This window comes from Dysidea avara, chromosome 2 (assembly GCF_963678975.1).
Source record: "Dysidea avara chromosome 2, odDysAvar1.4, whole genome shotgun sequence".
In the NCBI taxonomy this organism is placed as follows: Eukaryota; Metazoa; Porifera; class Demospongiae; order Dictyoceratida; family Dysideidae; genus Dysidea; species Dysidea avara.
Genome location: NC_089273.1, coordinates 5910869 through 5931243, shown reverse-complemented (window position 1 = coordinate 5931243; position 20375 = coordinate 5910869). Strand labels below are relative to the sequence as shown.

At 36.4% G+C, this 20375-nt stretch overlaps 1 protein-coding gene across 1 annotated transcript in view; it reads left to right on the top strand.

Annotated features, from left to right (window-relative positions):
* LOC136247731 (delta-like protein B) overlaps positions 1-18730 on the top strand; it is a 25441-nt gene extending 6711 nt beyond the window's left edge. Inside the window, exon 4 of the mRNA XM_066039557.1 lies at positions 18701-18730. Coding sequence (XP_065895629.1) covers positions 18701-18730 — 30 coding nt within the window. The remainder of the gene's footprint in view (positions 1-18700) is intronic.
* The last annotated feature ends 1645 nt before the right edge of the window (positions 18731-20375 follow it).

Genomic DNA, 20375 nt, shown 5'->3' with positions numbered 1-20375 from the left:
CGCACTTGCTACACCAAGTTGGATTTCGTGTTATAACTCCGTGGCTTTAAGTTTGATTCTTCTACACCATTGAAGAGCCTTTCTAAGATGATAGCTCCATCTGTACAGCGATTTTCAAAGCATTACCCCAAGCGGTTTACCTGGTAGGCGTGGCAAGCAGTCGTTTTTTTTTATTAGCTAATCTCGATTGCATAATTGTTACACACTGTTGGTTTTTTCGTTGTATCTTCCTGGTTTTTAGCTCGATTTCATTCAAACCACAAAAGGTTTGAGGTTCAATAGTTAACCTATTCACCCACTGATTTTCAGCTTCTTTCCATACGCGGTTTACCCTGTAGACGTGACAACATATTGGTGTTATGTTTCGTGAATAATCGCTCATAACTCTTTGCCTGTTTATCATATTCCAGCCAAAGTTGGTACAGAGATGCGCGTTATACCCCCCTTCTGTGTGCCAAAGTTCAAGGCGATCGGATATGGCGTTCGCGTTTTATAGCATTTTTTGTAAGTGTGCGAATAGAGGAAGAAAGATAAGAAGAAAAAAACCCGAAGAAACTAAGCCAATTTTTGAAGTCGCATATCTCGGGAACGCGTGAAACGATTCGCTCAAATTTGGAATGTGGAGTGCTGAAGGTGGAGGGAGTGTCCACAGCAAAAATCGTCTTGTTTCATCAAGGCAGCACAGAGCTACGGAGGTGCGAAAATTGCGTTTTCTTTCTTCCTGTCAATATACTCACGGATGTTACGCGCCGGCTTCTTGGGCCGCACGACACACTACCGTGTGTCTTGATTCTAGCATTGTGCTAGCATTTTGAAAAATTTCATGAATGAACGATCGAGATACTCTAATAGAACAGTCACCAGATCGAGATACTCTAATAGAACAGTCAACAGATTGAGATACTCCAATAGCACATTCACCTATATTTACTCTAACAAAGCAATCAATCCTATTTTTTGCATACTACTCTACGGACCAATCAAATATCTTGTTTATGTGCAATAATTAACCATAGAATTTTAAATAATCAGTCAATTCTACATTTCTATTTCATTTTGAGCATAATGCAAGCTTTTTCCCAGGAAATTCTGAATAGAATAATGCAAAGAATCATGAGCATAATTACCTCAGCCCTAACACACACACACACACACACACACACACACACACACACACACACACACACACACACACACACACACACACACACACACACACACACACACACACACACACACACACACGCTTATGAGCAAGAGTATGTAATTGGCCAAGTGATCGAGAAAACCCACCGTGTTCACACATTCCTTTATTGCTTTTCTGTTATTATAATCAAGACACACGGTAGTGTGTCGTGCGGCCCAAGAAGCCGGCGCGTAACACCCGTGAGTATATTGACAGGAAGAAAGAAAACGCAATTTTCGCATCTCCGTAGCTCTGTGCTTCCTTGATGAAACAAGACGATTTTTGCTGTGGACACTCCCTCCACCTTCAGCACTCCACATTCCAAATTTGAGCGAAATCGCTTCACGCGTTCCCGAGATATGCGACTTCAAAAATTGGCTTAGTTTCTTCGTTTTTTTCTTCTTATTTTTCTTCCTCTTTTCGCACACTTACAAAAACTGCTATAAAACGCGAACGCCATATCCGATCGCCTTGAAATTTGGCACACAGAAGGGGCGTATAAAGGCGCATCTCGGTACCAACCTTGGCTGGAATACCATAAACAGGCAAACAGTTATGAGCGATTATTCACGAAAAATAACACCAATATGTTGTAACGCCTACAGGGTAAACCGCGTATGGGAAGAAGCTGAAAATCGGTGGGTGAATAGGTTAACTATTGAACCTCAAACCGTTTGTGGAATGAAAGAAATCGAGCTAAAAACCAGGAAGATACAACGAAAAAACCAACAGTATGTAACAATTACGCAATCGAGATTAGCTAATAAAAAACGACTGCTTGCCACGCCTACCAGGTAAACCGCTTGGGGTAATGCTTTGAAAATCGCTGTACAGATGGAGTTATCATCTTAGAAAGTCTCTTCAATGGTGTAGAAGAATCAGACTTAAAGCCACGGAGTTATAACACGAAATCCAACTTGGTGTAGCAAATGCGAGATCGAGATACTCTAATAGAGCAGTCATCCTAATAGAGCAGTCATCCTAATAGAGCAGTCATCCGAAGAGAATTCAAGAGATCAGCTAGAAACAAGTAACCTGTATAGAGATCAGCTAGAAACAAGTCACCCTGTAGAGAGATCAGCCACAAACAATTCACCCTGTACGTAGAGAGATCAGCTAGAAGAAGTTACCTTGTAGGGAATTCATGCAACTATAGAAAGAGATAATTCAGCTAGAAGAAATCACCTTGTAGAGTTCAGCTACAAAGAAACCACGATGTAGAGAGTTCAGCTACAAACAAATCACTCTGTAGAGAGATCAGATAGAAGAAGTTAACTTGTAGTGAGTTCAGCTACAAAGAAACCATCACGTAGAGAGTTCAGCTGCAAACAAATCACCTGTAGAGAGTTCAGCTATAAATAAATCTCCCTGTAGAGAGCTCAGCTAGAAGAAGTTTCCTTGTAGAGTTCAGTTACAAAGAAACCACCATGTAGAGAATTCGTTTACAAACTAGTGACCCTGTAGAGACATCAGCTAGAAGAAGTTACCTTGTAAAGAGTTCAGCTACAACGAAACCATTCTGTAAAGAGCTCAGCTGCAAAAAAAATCACCTGTACAGAATTCCACTACAAACAAGTCACCCTATAGAAAGATCAGCTAGAAGAAGTTACCTCGTAGAGAGTTCAGTTACAAAGAAACCACCATGTAGAGAATTCATTTACAAACTAGTGACCCTGTAGAGACATCAGCTAGAAGAAGTTAACTTGTAAAGAGTTCAGCTACATAGAAACCATTCTGTAAAGAGCTCAACTGCAAACAAATCACCTGTACAGAATTCAGCTACAAACAAATCACCCTGTAGAGAGATCAGCTAGAAGAAGTTGCCTTGTAGAGAGTTCAGCTACAAAGAAACCATCATGTGGAGAGTTCACCTGTAGAGAATTCAGCTACAAACAAATCTCCATATGTGACCGGATTTGCGAAAAGGTACCTTTTCCACACATTTTACATACCAGCAAACAAAACGATGTAACATTTGATTCCTTACACTGATTAACTTGTTCGTAGTATCACAATGCAGCCAGATAGTGTAGCTGCAATCATGAAAAATTTCAGGCAATTATATGCAGGGGTAAAAAAGGTATGAAGCTTCAAAGTTCAAAAAATGGGTCAAATTTTGTGTGTGAAAAAGGTACCTTTTCGCAAATCCGGTCACATATAGAGAGATCAGCTAGGAGAAGTTTCCTTGTAGAGAGTTCAGTTACAAAGAAACTACCATGTAGAGAATCCATTTACAAACTAGTGACCCTGTAGAGACATCAGCTAGAAGAAGTTACCTTGTAAAGAGTTCAGCTACATAGAAACCATTCTGTAAAGAGCTCAGCTGCAAACAAATCACCTGTACAGAATTCAGCTACAAACAAATCACCCTGTAGAGAGATCAGCTAGAAGAAGTTACCTTGTTGATAGTTCAGCTACAAACAAATCACCCTGTAGAGAGATCAGCTAGAAGAAGTTGCCTTGTAGAGAGTTCAGCTACAAAGAAACCATCATGTGGAGAGTTCAGCTGCAAACAAATCACCTGTAGAGAATTCAGCTATAAACAAATCTCCATCTAGAGAGATCAGCTAGGAGAAGTTTCCTTGTAGAGAGTTCAGTTACAAAGAAACCACCATGTAGAGAATTTGTTTACAAACTAGTGACCCTGTAGAGACATCAGCTAGAAGAAGTTACCTTGTAAAGAGTTCAGCTACAAAGAAACCATTCTGTAAAGAGCTCAGCTGCAAAAAAAAATCACCTTTACAGAATTCCACTACAAACAATTCACCCTATAGAAAGATCAGCTAGAAGAAGTTACCTCATAGAGAGTTCAGTTACAAAGAAACCACCATGTAGAGAATTTGTTTACAAACTAGTGACCCTGTAGAGACATCAGCTAGAAGAAATTACCTTGTAAAGAGTTCAGCTACATAGAAACCATTCTGTAAAGAGCTCAGCTGCAAACAAATCACCTGTACAGAATTCAGCTACAAACAAATCACCCTGTAGAGAGATCAGCTAGAAGAAGTTACCTTGTAGAGAGTTCAGCTACAAAGAAACCACCATGTAGAAAGTTCAGCTACAAACTAGTGACCTTGTGGAGACATCAGCTAGAAGAAACTACCTTGTAGAGAGCTCAGCTACAAAGAAACCACCATGTAGGGAGTTCAGCTAGAAGAAGTTACCTTGTAGAGAGTTCAGCTACAAAGAAACCATCATGAATAGAGTTCAGCTGCAAACAAATCTCCCTGTAGAGAGTTTAGTTAGAAGAAGTCACCTTGTAGAGAGTTCAGCTACAAAGAAACCACCATGTAGGGAGTTCAGCTAGAAGAAGGTACCTTGTACAGAGTTCAGCTACAAAGAAACCATCATGAAGAGAGTTCAGCTGAAAACAAATCTCCCTGTAGAGAGTTTAGTTAGAAGAAGTTACCTTGTAGAGAATTCAGCTACAAAGAAAACATTCTGTAAAGAGCTCAGCTGCAAACAAATCACCTGTACAGAATTCAGCTACAAACAAAAAACCCTGTAGAGAGATCAGCTAGAAGAAATTATCTTGTAGATAGTTCAGCTACAAACAAATCACCCTGTAGAGAGATCAGCTAGAAGAAGTTACCTTGTAGAGAGTTCAGCTACAAATTTAAAGAAACTATCATGTGGAGAGTTCAGCTGCAAACAAATCACCTGTAGAGATTTCAGCTACAAAGAAACCACCATGTAGGGAGTTCAGCTAGAAGAAGTTACCTTGTAGAGAATTCAGCTACAAAGAAACCATCATGAAGAGAGTTCAGCTACAAACAAATCATCCTGTAGAGAGATCGGCTAGAAGAAGTCACCTTGTAGAGAGTTCAGCTACAAAGAAACCACCATATAGAGAGTTCAGCTGCAAACAAATCACCCTGTAGAAAAATCAGCTACAAACAAATCACCCTGTAGAAAGATCAGCTAGAAGAAGTCACCTTGTAGAGAGTTCAGCTACAAAGAAACCACCATGTAGGGAGTTCAGCTAGAAGAAGTTACCTTGTAGAGAGTTCAGCTACAAAGAAACCATCATGAAGAGAGTTCAGCTGCAAACAAATCTCCCTGTAGAGAGTTCAGTTAGAAGAAGTTACCTTATAGAGAGTTCAGCTACAAAGAAACCATTCTGTAAACAGCTCAGCTGCAAACAAATCACCTGTATAGAATTCAGCTACAAACAAACTACCCTGTAGAGAGATCAGCTAGAAGAAATTACCTTGTAGAGAGTTCAGCTACAGTAAAAAGAAACCACCATGTAGAGAGTTCAGCTGCAAAGAAATCACCCTGTAGAAAATTCTGCCACAAACAAATTGCCCTGTAGAAAGATCAGTTAGAAGAAGTTATCTTGTAGAGAGTTCAGCTACAAAGAAACCACCATGTAGAGAGTTCAGCAAGAAGAAATTACCTTGTAGAGAGTTCAGCTATAAAGAAACCATCATCTAGATAGTTCAGCTGCAAACAAATCACCTGTAGAGAGTTCAGCTACAAACAAATCTCACTGTAGAGAGATCATTTAGAAGAAGTTACCTTGTAGAGAGTTCAGCTACAAAGAAACCATTCTGTAAAGAGCTCAGCAGCAAAAAAATCACCTGTACAGAATCCAGCTACAAATAAATCACCCTGTAGAGAGAACAGCTAGAAGAAGTTACCTTGAAGAGTGTTCAGTTACAAAGAAACCACCATGGACAGTTCTGTAATAAATATATGTATTATATATATAATTTGTACATTTACTGATAAAATTAGAAATATTTAAGGTACATCTGCTTCATCTTTTTTTCTTCCTGTGGTAAAGAAAAAAAGATAGGTTTAAAAAGTCCCAAAGCAGACCATAGGCCGGCTTTGGGGTATACAAATACAAAAAGAAGTGAAATCTAATCCAAAACAGCCAAGCTGTAAAAAAGTGTGCGGCCCTCAAAAAGGCTATGGTGAAAAAAGATGTGAAATCCAAGGTGGTGGCCAAGAAATGGCTGTGATGGTAGGTTAATGGTAAAAATTTTAATAACGACAATTCAGGTGAATTTTGTGCCAATTGACCAAGCAGCACCAAAATTCACCTGAATTGTTGTTATTAAAATTTTTACCATTAACCTACCATCACAGCCATTACTTGGCCGCCACCTTGGATTTCACATCTTTTTTCACCATAGCCTTTTTGAGGGCCGCACACTTTTTTTACAGCTTGGCTGTTTTGGATTAGATAATATATATCTTCTAAAGTTTCATTGAAAGACCTTGGAGTTCTACCACTAAACAATATTATAGAAACGTTATGATATTTGATTAACAATTGTACAGCAACTATAATTACAGCAATTAATTTACAGGCTCTTTAATTCCTATCATAATCTGTATTAGTCTTGTTAGATCAATAAACAGTTGTCACAATAAAATGAAAACACTTTTCATCATAATATACATAAAAATAAATGTTTGATTTTACAGTGTCAGATCTAGATGGGTTTCAACAGAAACCCCCTTTTAAAGTTTATTAGCTCAGTCTAACTAGCTTCATTATTGCTGTATTGACAATTTGCCATAGCAAACAACTATATCCACTGTATTCCAGTAGCATGCATGCATGATATTGCACTTAACTAACACCATTATTTTTAAGCCATCAGCAACACTTCATTATCACTACATCAGTTAAAAATGGTTGAAATACTCTAATAGAGCAGTCACGTAACTACTCTAATTAAGCAATCAATGCTGCAGCTTAATCACAATTATATAGTTAGCTATAGTCAGTGGCATAGCCAGGAAAAAAATCTTACCGAGGCAAAGTTTATACATTGACCTAATTGAGAGGGTCTGCTTCTGACTCAACTGATCCACAAATACTTTCAAGTATGGTTGGTACAGCATTTGCAGGTTGACTATCTGGTTGGATGGAAGAAAGACTCTGAGCATTTTTCTACATATCATAAGTAATGCTCCAACTTAATAATGCTACGGTATACCATGCTTCAATTATTAGACTAGTTTAATTGCATTTAACACAACTTACTCTGGAGATACCTGTATTTTGAGTGGTCAGGTCATCATGTACTGCAACAGAGGTCAAAGTTATGCACACTATGCTTTTTATTGATCTGAGGGGAATGCTGCCTCAAGGAAATATAAGCTTTGAAATGGCAAGTGGAGGCTATATTTTTGATTGTAACTGCTAATGCATGCGATATGCATGATCAATTAGCTCAATGCAATACGATGCAGTTGACTCATTGGAACTTTTGAAAAGTAATTTAAAGACAATTAACATAAATGTAAATGATTTAGACCAAACAGTGTAATGAGAACAGTGGCTATAATCTGTACTGAATGCTCTATTAGAGTATATTACGATGGCTGCTCTATTAGAGTATCTCGATCTTTTTACAACTGAGTAGCTGAAAAGTGGTCCAGCACCGTGTCACCATGGGCTCCAGCTCTGCTTAGTACTACAGCCATAGATTCTATTATGTGTGGTACAGTAATGCTGTCTAGCAACATTTGAGTAGAAAATCCGAGGTGCCAAAACTCATGCACGCCTGCTCAGCCTGTTGTTGAGCATTTCAGTTTACCGAGGCACCTGCCTCGGTTGCCTCAATGGCATAGGCGGCGGAAAGGGGGGGGCTAGGGGGCTAAAGCCCCCCTTCGGTCTGCTGAGGGCCCCCCTCAGAATGATATCATACCGAAATTATCTTTCTTGAAGACCGTGATAAAGATCGAGATACTCTAATAGAGCAGTCACTCTAATAAAGTAGTCAGTGTGTAGCGAGCTATGTAAGGATTTTTGTGTAGTTTATCAGCTAGAAATGGTAGCTGGTGAGGTGGAAAACTCTTGTCAGTTGGTTGTGACCTTTTTTTTTTTTTTTTTTTTTTGGTCTCACCTTACCAAACTATAGAAATAAGTCTGGGTCAGCCCAGCGGAGCCCCCCCCTCATATCAACTACTTCCTCCGCCGCTGCTCAATGGTAACTACGCCACTGAATAGTATTTACTACAGTCTAAAGCATTAGATTTATTGTGAGTGTTAACTAAAAGTAACCTAAGGCTCAATCTCAGAGCTTGTAAAATCTCATAATGTTCAGGAGAAAAGTAATGTCCTCAGACGCCTTATTTTTCAGCTATACCAACTTTCAGAAACCCCCTATTAAAAAATTCTAGATCTACCACTGACCAGTAAATTACATTGAGACTTTGATATGGTTAGAAAATTGAATAGACTACATAGAGGTAAGAGTTCTGGTATGGAATTAAGAGGTCTGGTATGGATTTAGGAGGTCTGGTATGAAGTTAAGAGGTCTGGCATGGAGTTAAAGGTTCTGTTATGGAGTTAAGAGGTCTGGTATAAAGGTGGAATATTCTAGTATTGTGACCTAAAAACTGTAAAAGAAATTGTCATATCCTTTGAAGTTCCACAAAAATCCAAACAGAACTTTCAGAAGTTGTGATACTATATAACTGATTGATGTAGTGATTATTTAGTTCTTCTTAACTACAATATTTTTGTAACTGTAGACCACCATAAATTAGTGGTTAATTAGTTTCACTGACTTTGTGGCTCTTACCAGTGGCAACACACACAATTCTCTTAATGCAGTTATGACAGAAATCAACATTAATATAATATTATTTTATCAGCATTTATAACAGAACAAGAGAAGTGGCCATTTTACCATTTCACTTCATTTCCAGCTATGTTAAACCTGTTATAGTAGCATTACAATTAATGAACAAAACGAGAATGGTCTCTACACTCAGCAACAAACAGATATGGAAATAACGGTAAGTACATGATGGATGCATGTACATAGTGTGGTAAGCTGCCAAAAAACACATGTTGCGCCAAAGTGATGTATAACAGTGAAATTATCAACTTAGCCATTCCACTTGTCTGAAGGTATCAGGCAGGCAAGAAATTAGTATCATTATCAGTAGAAATGTTTAGTAAAGAAAGTTCCAAAGCAACTTATCTGAAGTATTATGCCATCTTGAAGACAAACCTCTATTATGATCCCTAATATACAGTATTACTGTACTGTATAATGAAAATTCTTGTGGCTGTGATGTTAAGTAACTGGTAGATCACAGTGAGACTTTGAGATTGGTCAGGTGTCTGAGGTGTGGGCAATGAAGTAGCCTACACAAATATTCTAAAATAAATTGTCACATCCTTGTGAATTTCCATGAAAAGCAAAACAGGAGTTGTACTGTTGTAATAATGTTGTGAGCTAAAAAGGAATTGTTTATATACTTTTCTGTATTCCATGAAAAGCCAAACAGAAGTTGCAAAAGTTGTGATGCTAACAGTATCATGTAACTGGTTAAGAGTAGTGATAATTTACAGTGTTTCTTAACTAACATATTGAATATAATTGTATAAACTGTAGACCAACATGAATTATAGTGGTTAATTGGTTTCACTGACTTAGTGGCTCTTTTATACCAGTGGCAGCACACAAGTGTCTGAATGCAGTTTTAAAATAAGCACATGATGCATTCATTTTACATACCAATATGGTAAGCTGTCAAATGGCACCTGTTTAGCCATGATGATGTCTAACAGTGAAATTATCAACTTAGTTAGTACACTTGTCTGAAGGTATCAGGCAGGAAGGAAATTAGTTACAGTATATATTATGGTTTTCATGATGTAGGTTTTTTTTTGGTTTTTTTTTGACTGGAAAGACAGCATAATACAGCTGGTTACATCCAGGATGGGTAAACCCTCAGTAAGTAAAAGTTAGTTACAACAGATCTAAGGTAAGAATATAATTATTAAATTGTTATAAAGATTCTGCTTCAATAATAGAGTTCATTTACATTATCATCATACAGTACGATAGTACTGTATAATAATAATAATACCTTGGGACTCTAATTTATAAGATAAAGACAAATTGAAGTGCCCTTAGTAGGGAGCTTACGATAGTTGACACCATTATGTTGTTGCAGTCAAAATTTTCAACTAGAGCAACCTCAGTGCTAGCACCTGTCTGTCCATTTTCGTAATTTATTTTGTGCTGCATAGTTGCTTTACATTATAATTATTACTGTAGACAGAAATGGGTTGATATTTGATTATCTGTACACAAGTCAGCATTATAGTTGTGATGTGTATTAGGTGGGTTGGTATAAGCAGTGGGTCCTTGGACCAGGGACCCTACTTTTCTTGGATTTTGTATATACCTCACAATGTTTATGTATTCTATGTTTGCACTAGTCTACTAGTCACTCTGTTTACTTTCACATTGTCATGCCTCTTCTTCTTGTCATGGTGCCCCAGACCTAATGCCTCTGATTCTGACAGAGGATCTGCTAACTGTTTTCCATAGGTCACTTATGTTGCATTGCTTGAGTGATGAGCATTATGTCACCTAACTGCAAGTTGAAGCAATCACTGCAAGCTACACAAGTAACTCGACAAGCAGTGCTTTACATGGTGTACAAAGGCAGACTTGTTACAATTCATCGATATTGTGGTGTGAAGAATGAGTGGCCCTTATATTAAGCAATTCAAGGTTTCACAATAGGCAGTAAATGTAGGCAATGTATGAGGCACCATGATGGATGGTCTAGCCTTGCAAGAGTAGATGGTATGACTTGCTGAAGTAGCCTATATATCTAGTATACAAGTATAGACATTGTAAAATACATTGTCGGTGCTGTATTATGTACACACGCATGCATTAAGTATCAAAATTATTTTGTGTTACTATCATTTATCTTCCAGGATGTGAGAATTCTTTGTGACTGAGTTGGTGCTGTTGCTGGAGTATGGCTAATAAGTGGTGACTTGGTGAACTGGTGACTTGGTCAATACTAACTACAGTGGAACCTCAGTTATCTTAACACCTTGGGACCAGGGGTGGTCCATAAGTATCTCTAAAACTGTGTATAGATTAGAAATTTTTAGTATCATCAACTATCCTAATAAAAGTCAGTACTCTAATAGTTATTTTTGTAGTTCGGTTAACCGAGAATCCAGATAAGTGGGGTCCGGATGACTGAGGTTTCACTGTAACAAGTTAATTCTATTGTTATATTGTTTTTTCATTCCATATTTATGCATAGCATACTGTACGATACAATGAATTATTCAAATGTTCATGTTTTTACACACAAAACAAGCATTTGCATGCCTTTCAGTATGCTATGCCACTAAGCCCCTAAGTCTTTACTTGTACAGCCATCTAACAATACAGAGGTGTTTGCACAGTAGTCTTTGGACTTGGGATTTCAGCTTTCAATGTACACTGGAAGGTAGAACACCTCTTTAGCACAAGCAGCACAGATAGCATATAGTTGAACAGTTTGTTTCATCTCCAAGATGCCTATCAGATACATAGAGGATGGTAATAGCTAATATACAGTATGAAATGAACAGGTGTCATACAAAATCAACAGCATGCAATTTTGTGCTGTGTAAGCACAATTTTCACTGATGGAAGACTGTTGATTGACCTTTCCAGCGATCCATAAATTATGGGATATCTACTTAATTATGGTTTAAAAGTACTTCATTGAAAACTTTAATCTTTTATATGTGACCAGATTTGTGAAAAGGGGACACATCCAGTTCTATGAACTTGGAAGACCATAACTTGGTGTTCAAGAAAGATACAAAGCTGAAGTTTTCTCCATCCATTAACCTATGTTGGTGCTCACTACTGACCAAATTTCAAGTCAATAACTTTATCCAATCTTAAATTATGGATTGTCAAAGTCCATAAATTGAATGTGTGTGGAAGACCCCTTTTCGCAAATCCATTCACATAATTTTGAAAAATGCAAATCTATTTAACTACATATCTATAATTATAGTACTGACAGTGTACATCACAAAAAGTTTATGATAACAGACTTACCTCAGCAGTATCTTCTGACATAAGTTACATGACACCAAAATTTAGCATCACCTTGCTACTAGCACTTAATTTGGAGAGGAACATTTAACATCAGTTGTTTGTCTACAAACATCACACAATAGGTGATTTGGGAACTGAAACCTCCAAATTCAAATAAGGGTCATCTCCTAACGATGGTACTACAAAGAAAAATTGTGTTACAAAGTTTTTGTTTTGAGTAAATAAAAAATTGTGGGTACAGACTGTCCATAAAGGCATAAACTTTTTACTCAAAAATAGTTTTAATACTTTCTTCAACAGCAGCAACTTTCTCGAGCTTTTAATTATCATTAGGGATTCGGCGATTATGTTAGCATAACTTTGGGCATAATAAGTATGTGTTGGAATCAGGAATTATGCTAGCATTTTTAGGTGATTATAAAGCTTTAACAGTAGGAAAATCTGCAGATTGCACAATTCCGTTAAAGATGTTCGAGATACTCTAATAGAGCAGTAGTGGGGCTTTTGCTTTTGCAGATTGTCTAATCCCCACCTAAGCCCAACACTGGAAGTGGAGTAGGGACTTAACATTGATAGGTACATTGCTATCATAATACAGTTGAACCTCTCTAATCCAACACCTGCCGCTGACCTGTGTATTCCAGAATCCTTTCTAATCCAACCAAAATGTCATTTACCAACCCTTTTGGAAAACAACCTCTGTAATCTGACACCTTTTTACTTCGTAATCCAACACAAAATGTGACCCTATTTTGGAAAACCATACATTTGGACACATAGACCAATTTTCTTTTTTATAGCTAAAATGAAGCACTGAGTGGTTATCTACCTTGTGTGAAAATTTTGTGATGATACACTGAAGCATTCCAAATACGGCTAATTTACTGTCTAATACATAACAAACTAACTTTTCATTATATATACCAAAACCAAACATGTTCTTGTCTTTAGGCAATAATACAAGTGATTTAATTGAGGAAAAGCACAAAGAACACATGATTAAACCCTCAAGGATCTCTTTTCATCCATTTTAGATTGTGAGAAAGGAGATCTTTGTCAACAAAGTGATTTGTCATCAATTTGTCACACCTGATCACTGTTCTTTGTGCTTTTCCTCGATTAAATCACTTGTATTATTGTCTAAAGACAAGAAAATGTTTGGTTTTGGGAATGAACAAATCACCCAATTTGTAAGATAATTGCTGTCCCACGCATTGTGAAACTACTACATGGTCTGATATAATTGAGTATATCTCTTAAAATAAAGAAGCTATGGGTGTGAAATTTCACAGCAAAGAAGGCTTAATAGTTGCTTTATCAGAATATGCAAAAAAGTTAATTTAAAAAAATTGCTGAAATTTTCAATTGAGCATTCCCACAAATTTTGCATGTGCCCAAATGTATGGTTTTCCAAAATATGGTCACAAATTTGATTGCCTAGAATTGGAAATACATTGTTTCAACTGTAATCTGACAGTGAATAATAGTAGCATTAAACATTAAAATGATCACAAAAAATATTAATTAGTTGACGATACTTGCAAATTCTAAAATATTAATTCATATTTAAAACATTGTGTGATCCATTTTACATGTAATTTACTGCATAATCTAACATAACTCTAGATTTCAGATTACAGAGGTGACTTGGTAATCTAACAACCTCCTTAATCCAGCAAAATTTATGCCGGCTCCTATTGAGCATTTTATTAGAGAAGCATATCAATACATCATGGAAATTTGCTATACATTTGTTATGATAAAATAACAGCTGTTACAGGCGTGTCCAATACATTGGCATTGGAAAAACTATTAAAAATGAAATTAATTATTGTATACCACTCACCTCGAGTCCGTTTAGTATATTTTTTATTGCACTAGTGAATATTAGCACTTCATAAAGAGCTCTTTGAGTGCACAACTTCCAAATTTCTTTTTATATGCTATCAGCATTAGTTTACAGTGTCCAAAGAATGGGTTACCAAAGTTTCAGTCAAGAGTAGTTTTGGAATTACAGTAGGTAGGAACAGCAAAGAAACTAATTTGTACAGTGACTATGCTAAAATAAACTACCATTAATCAGCAGGCATTCACAGCCATACCTCCTTTTGAAATGTTTCAGAGTTGGGATTTGGCTTAAAATGTTCACCATATATGAATTGAAAAAATCCACCACGATACAGTTTAGCCCTGTAGTCACTAGTACATACACATAGAAAGAATTTTCAATGAATAAAATTATTAATGACAATATCTTGTTGACGTCTACATAAACAAATTAACACACATAACATGCATGAGTCTATGACTTTTTTTTTGTATTCAGTAAAATTTGTCACTTTTGAAGCTCCCTAATATGTGCCACATTACAATGTAGTCGGATATCATGATTTTACAAGTGGGCAAAAAGAAATAAAAAACTAATAAATCATTCTTTGAGAGCTCATGGCTACTTAATGTGGAGGGAATTCCCACAAAAAAATTTGCCCTATTTGTAATAAAATAGTCTTGAGGTCAGTATGAAAGTGGTGTTATTGTCTCCACTGTTAACACCAAATTTGTGGTGTGCACAAGCTTCTAGAGCCATTGTCTTGTGGCCACCTAAGTTATAATCATAACTAGCATGCAATATTTCAGTTAATTTGATTGTTTTCATTTTCTCCACAATTAGTTGACAGTAGTAATAAGGAGAGCTCATTTCTTCAATGATAACACCAGTTAATGATGACATCAACACCTCATCATTACCATTAAAACTACCAAGATAGTCATGGATCAAGTCTTGAATTATTTAGTCCTCTAGTCACTTCAGTAGCAGCTAACAGTCCTATAATACAACAAGTTGTTGGTTGTGATAAAGCTGACCCATTGAAGCATGCAATCTCTCACAGAATCAAGTAGCTACTGTTGTAAATATACTATCAAGTTAATGGCAGCAACGGCAATGACATTGTAAATGTTCTTATTGGTGAACACACTTCACTCACCTGGCATGGTACATTATGATAATTATTATTGTGAAATGTCTGCTTGTGTGTATATTATGCTGTTATTTTGTGAGTTATGTATGTGCGTTAACTGTTTACTCTCAGTAAAACGTAGGTTTATCATTGCTGTTCCTAAGTATGTAGCCTTCTTGCCTTAATAGCATTGGTGATATAAGCCAAAAGTTGTATTTTGATGCATACCCCAGTTTATGAATGACACAAGTCCCAAATCCATAGCCTGTTCCAATTGTAAAAAAATAAAAATAATAAAATAAAGCACCTAAGGGTTACGTGTAATTATTTACTCTTTGTAGAGGCCAGCATGGTACAAATCAGTAGTTTTGCTCTTCTTGCTTTGTGTTGCCATAACTCCAAATGTACTCACCAGATAACACTGAAACTTTAACAGCCCATTTCTCTAGACAATGAAGAAGTCAAGGTCAAGAAATTGCAAACTAGTCAGGTTTTTGCTCAGTGTGTCACAAAAATAATGCTATAATACAACAGTCTAAAATATTGCTCTAATATAGTAGTCACTTAGTGATAGGATTTCTTATGGAAATTATCTTGGTCTTTATTGAATTAGTGGAGTATAGACATCAGTAAGGTGTTATGGAATGCTACCACACAGTGATACTTAACAATAGTGTGTACAATACACACATGACTTAGTATGAAAAGGTTACATTTAAGTGGCAACACATACAAGTCTCTAAATGCAGTTATGATAGAAATCAACATTAATATATTTTATCAGCATTATGATAGAACAAGAGAAGTGCCATTTGACCTTTCACTTCATTTTCAGCTATATTAAACCCGTTAGTAGGCTAAGCATTACAATTAATGAACAAAACGAGAATGGTCTCTACACTCAGTAACAAACAGATATGGAAATAACGGTAAGTTAAGTACTATGCCATCTTGCAGACAAACCTCTATTATGATCCCTAATATACAGTATAATATTACTACACTGTATGATAAAAACTCTTGTGGCTGTGATGTTAAGTAACTGGTAGATCACAGTGAGACTTTGAGATGGGTCAGGTCTCTAAGGTGTGGGCAATGAAGTAGCCTACACAAATATTCTAAAAGAAATTGTCACATCCTTGTGAATTTCCATGAAAAGCAAAACAGGAGTTGTACTGTTATAATAATGTTGTGAGCTAAAAAGGAATTGTTTATATACTTTTCTGTATTCCATGAAAAGCCAAACAGAAGTTGCAAAAGTTGTGATGCTAACAGTATCAAGACATGTAACTGGTTGAGGGTAGTGATAATTTACAGTGTTTCTTAACTAACATATTGAATATAATTGTATAAACTGTAGACCAACATGAATTACAGTGGTTAATTGGTTTCAACTGAAACCCACTTTTAAATTTTATTACCTCAGTCTAAATAGCTTCATTATTGCTGCATTGACAAATTGTCATAGTAAACAACTATATCCACCTTATTCCAGTAGCATGCATGAAATTGCACTTAACTAACACCATAATTTTTATAGCTGTTAAGCCATCAGAAACACTTCATTTATCACCTCCCACTATATCAGTTTAAAATGATTGAGATACTCTAATAGAGCAGTCACGTAACTACTCTAATAAAGCAATCAATGCTGCAGCTTAATCACAACTATATAGTTAGCTATAGTATTTACTACAGTCTAAAGCATTAGATTTATTGTGAGTGTTAACTAAAAGTAACCTAAAGCTCAATCTCAGAGCTTCTAAAATCTCAAAATGTTCTAGAGAAATGTCCTCAGATGCTTTATTTTTCAGCTATACCAACTTCAGAACTCCCTTGTAAAAATCCTAGATCCACCAATGACTGGTACATCACACTGAGACATTGAGATGGGCAGAAAATTGAACAGACTACATGGAGTGAAGAGGTCTGGTATGGAGTTAAGAGGTCTGGTATGGAGTCAAGAGGTCTGGTATGGAGTCAAGAGGTCTGGTGTGGAGTTAAGAGGTCTGGTATGGAGTTAAGAGATCATATCCTTTGAGGTTCCACAAAAATCCAAACAGAAGTTTCAGAAGTTGTGATACTATGTAACTGATTGAGGTAGTGATCATTTAGTGCTTCTTAACTACCATATTGTTGCAACTGTAGACCACCATAAATCAGTGGTTAATTAGTTTCACTGACTTTGTGGCTCTTACCAGTGGCAACACACACAAGTCTCTAAATGCAGTTATGATAGAAATCAAATATATTTTATCAGCATTTATAGAACAAGAGAAGTGGCCATTTTCCCATTTCACTTCATTTTCAGCTATGTTAAACTCGTTACAGTAGCATTACAAATAATGAACAAAACGAGAAGGGTCTCTACACTCAGCAACAAACAGATATGGAAATAACGGTAAGTACATGATGGATGCATGTACATAGTGTGGTAAGCTGCCAAAAAGCACATGTTGGGCCAAAGTGATGTATAACAGTGAAATTATCAACTTAGCCATTCCACTTGTCTGAAGGTATCAACCAGGCAAGAAATTAGTATCATTATAATTATAGTCAGTAGAAATGTTTAGTAAAGAAAGTTCCATAGCAGCTTATTTGAAGAGTGAAGTATTATGCCATCTTGTAGACAGACCTCTATATGATCCCTAATGTACAGTATTACTGCACTGTATGGTGAAAACTCTTGTGGCTGTGATGTTAAGTAACTGTTAGACCACAGTGAGACTTTGAGATTGGTCAGGTGTCTGAGGTGTGGACAATGAAATAGCCTACACAAATATTCTAAAGGAAATTGTCACATCCTTGTGAATTTCCATGAAAAGTAAAACAGGAGTTGTACTGTTGTAATAATGTTGTGAGCTAAAAAGGAATTGTTTATATACTTTTCTGTATTCCATGAAAAGCCAAACAGAAATTGCAAAAGTTGTGATGCTAACAGTATCATGTAACTGGTTGAGGGTAGTGATAATTTACAGTGTTTCTTAACTAAAATATTGAATATAATTGTATAAACTGTAGACCAACATGAATTATAGTGGTTAAATGGTTTCACTGACTTAGTGGCTCTTATATACCAGTGGCAGCACACAAGTCTCTGAATGCAGTTTTAAAATGATAAGCACATGATGTATTCATTTTACATACCAATATGGTAAGCTGTCAAATGGCACCTGTTTAGCCATGATGATGTCTAACAGTGAAATTATCAATTTAGTTAGTACACTTGTCTGAAGCTATCAGGCAGGCAGGAAATTAATTAGTTACAATATGTGACTGGATTTGACAAAACCAGGCTTCCACACACATCCAATTCTTCAACTTTAACCACTTGTAATTTGACAAGTCAGTACACTATTGACCTAAACATTCATTGCTTTATACAATAATAGGTCAAAATGTGAAAGTGATAGCTTACTCCTACACTGAATTATGGTCCTTTAAAATCATAAATTTGGATGTGTGTGGAAGCCTGGTTCCATGTGTATAAAAAATTATTGCTGACGTGTATATAAAAGTTTAAGTCACAGCCCACAGCTATAAACACATCACACCTTGAGTATTATATGCTTTAGTGATAAATTGCTTCCCTTCTAGCTATAATATTGACTATAAAATTACTGTATGTTTACAACATGTTCACTATATATAATACACACTTTAGTATTCTATCATATGTATGTTACCCTTATGTAACTCTATAGCACAAAATTGGTGCAGTTGAGAGCAAATAACTAATATAAATAGTCTTCAATTCGTCCATTTGCAACTCCTATTATCCTATTACTCCTTTGTTAATAGTAGCCACTGTTGATATCACCTTGATAAGTTTATATATTTTGTGTGTGTGTACTGTGTGTGTGTGTGTGTGCGTGTGTGTGTGTGTGTGTTAACCTTTATGTACAAGTGTAGTACTTCATTACCCTTCAGTAAAGACTCGTCATAGACAGTAGAAGACCACAAGTATTAGCACTTATAACTGTACATTGCATGGCTATGCAGCTTTCATATTTACAGTTTAGGGCTGTTAGGTGGAACTTTCCCCACTAAAATCTCAGACGCACCCCTTAAAATTGTGAGTGACTACTACACTATACCCAGGTTAAGCTTGTTTTTAAAACTGCACACTAAAAACTTATCAAAAATGCTCTCAGATTCAATCTTAAAGTCCTTTATATGTAAAATTTTCCCTAGTTAAAAATTGCAAACACAACATTAAAATGCTCTCAGATTCAGTATCAGACTAATTTTAAAAATCTCCTAGGGATAGTCTGTATACAACTAACAAATATTCATGAATATAGTGATGGCTATTTAATATCTGAGAGCCCAAGTTTACCCAGTTTAGAAAAAAATAGCATGCTTATAACTCTCAAAATTGTTCCTTAAACACCCTAAGTTTTAAATTATTGCTAGGAAGACATCCTAATGTTTTGTGGTATCATATGTATAATGCATATGATTGCTCATTACTATACACTCATGCATCAAGCTCTACCAACCATGAAATATATGATCTGGCTTCACCTAATCACAAAAATCAGCACTCATGACACAGCCTTATATGACTAACCTGCAAATGTTTGGGAACTATTCCAACTGCTTTACATTGGACAACTATATAACAGCTAAACTTTCACCTGGTCCCCCCCCCCCCCCCCCCCCCCACACACACACACAAATTCTTGATTCCCCCCCAAAGGAGAAATCCTAGAATAAACACTGTGACTACATTGTAAATGAAACTGTCAATAAGGAACAGATTATTATGGTATATACATAGACTTAGGGACCTGCTGATTATGCTTATTATTTTACCTACAGTATTATGATATGCTGCACTGCTCAAAAATTTACTTAATATGCTTAAATTAATGCTCAATATTTACTTATTATGCTCAATATTTATACCCCAGTTCTCAATTGTTTCTAATAATTTTGCACTTTATAAGAAAACAGTAAGTGGTTGAAGCACAGACTGTAAATCCTAGCTTGTAAAAATGCATGTCACAGAAAAGATCAATATACTGTATTAGACAATGGCATGCAGCGTTTCGTTTGATGTGTGGAGGTCTCTTATTTGCGAAGAAACCTGGTATCAGGTGTCTTACTGGTAAGACACCCGACAGTTGTTTACAACCACAATGTGGCCTACAGTAATGCAATTAGCCTTTTGTGGACAATTAGTATTTCGCACATCAGTAAACACCAAGCGATTGCGAGCAGATTATTACAAAGAAATTACACTCAGGTACGCTGTTGTCGTGGGTAGTTCAGCGGATTTATAGACCATCGTGGTAGCTACAAGCCATTAATTCAGTTTGTGGCCTTCGCCATATTAAAGCACGCTCTGTAGAGCATGCAAGACAGCCATGTTGG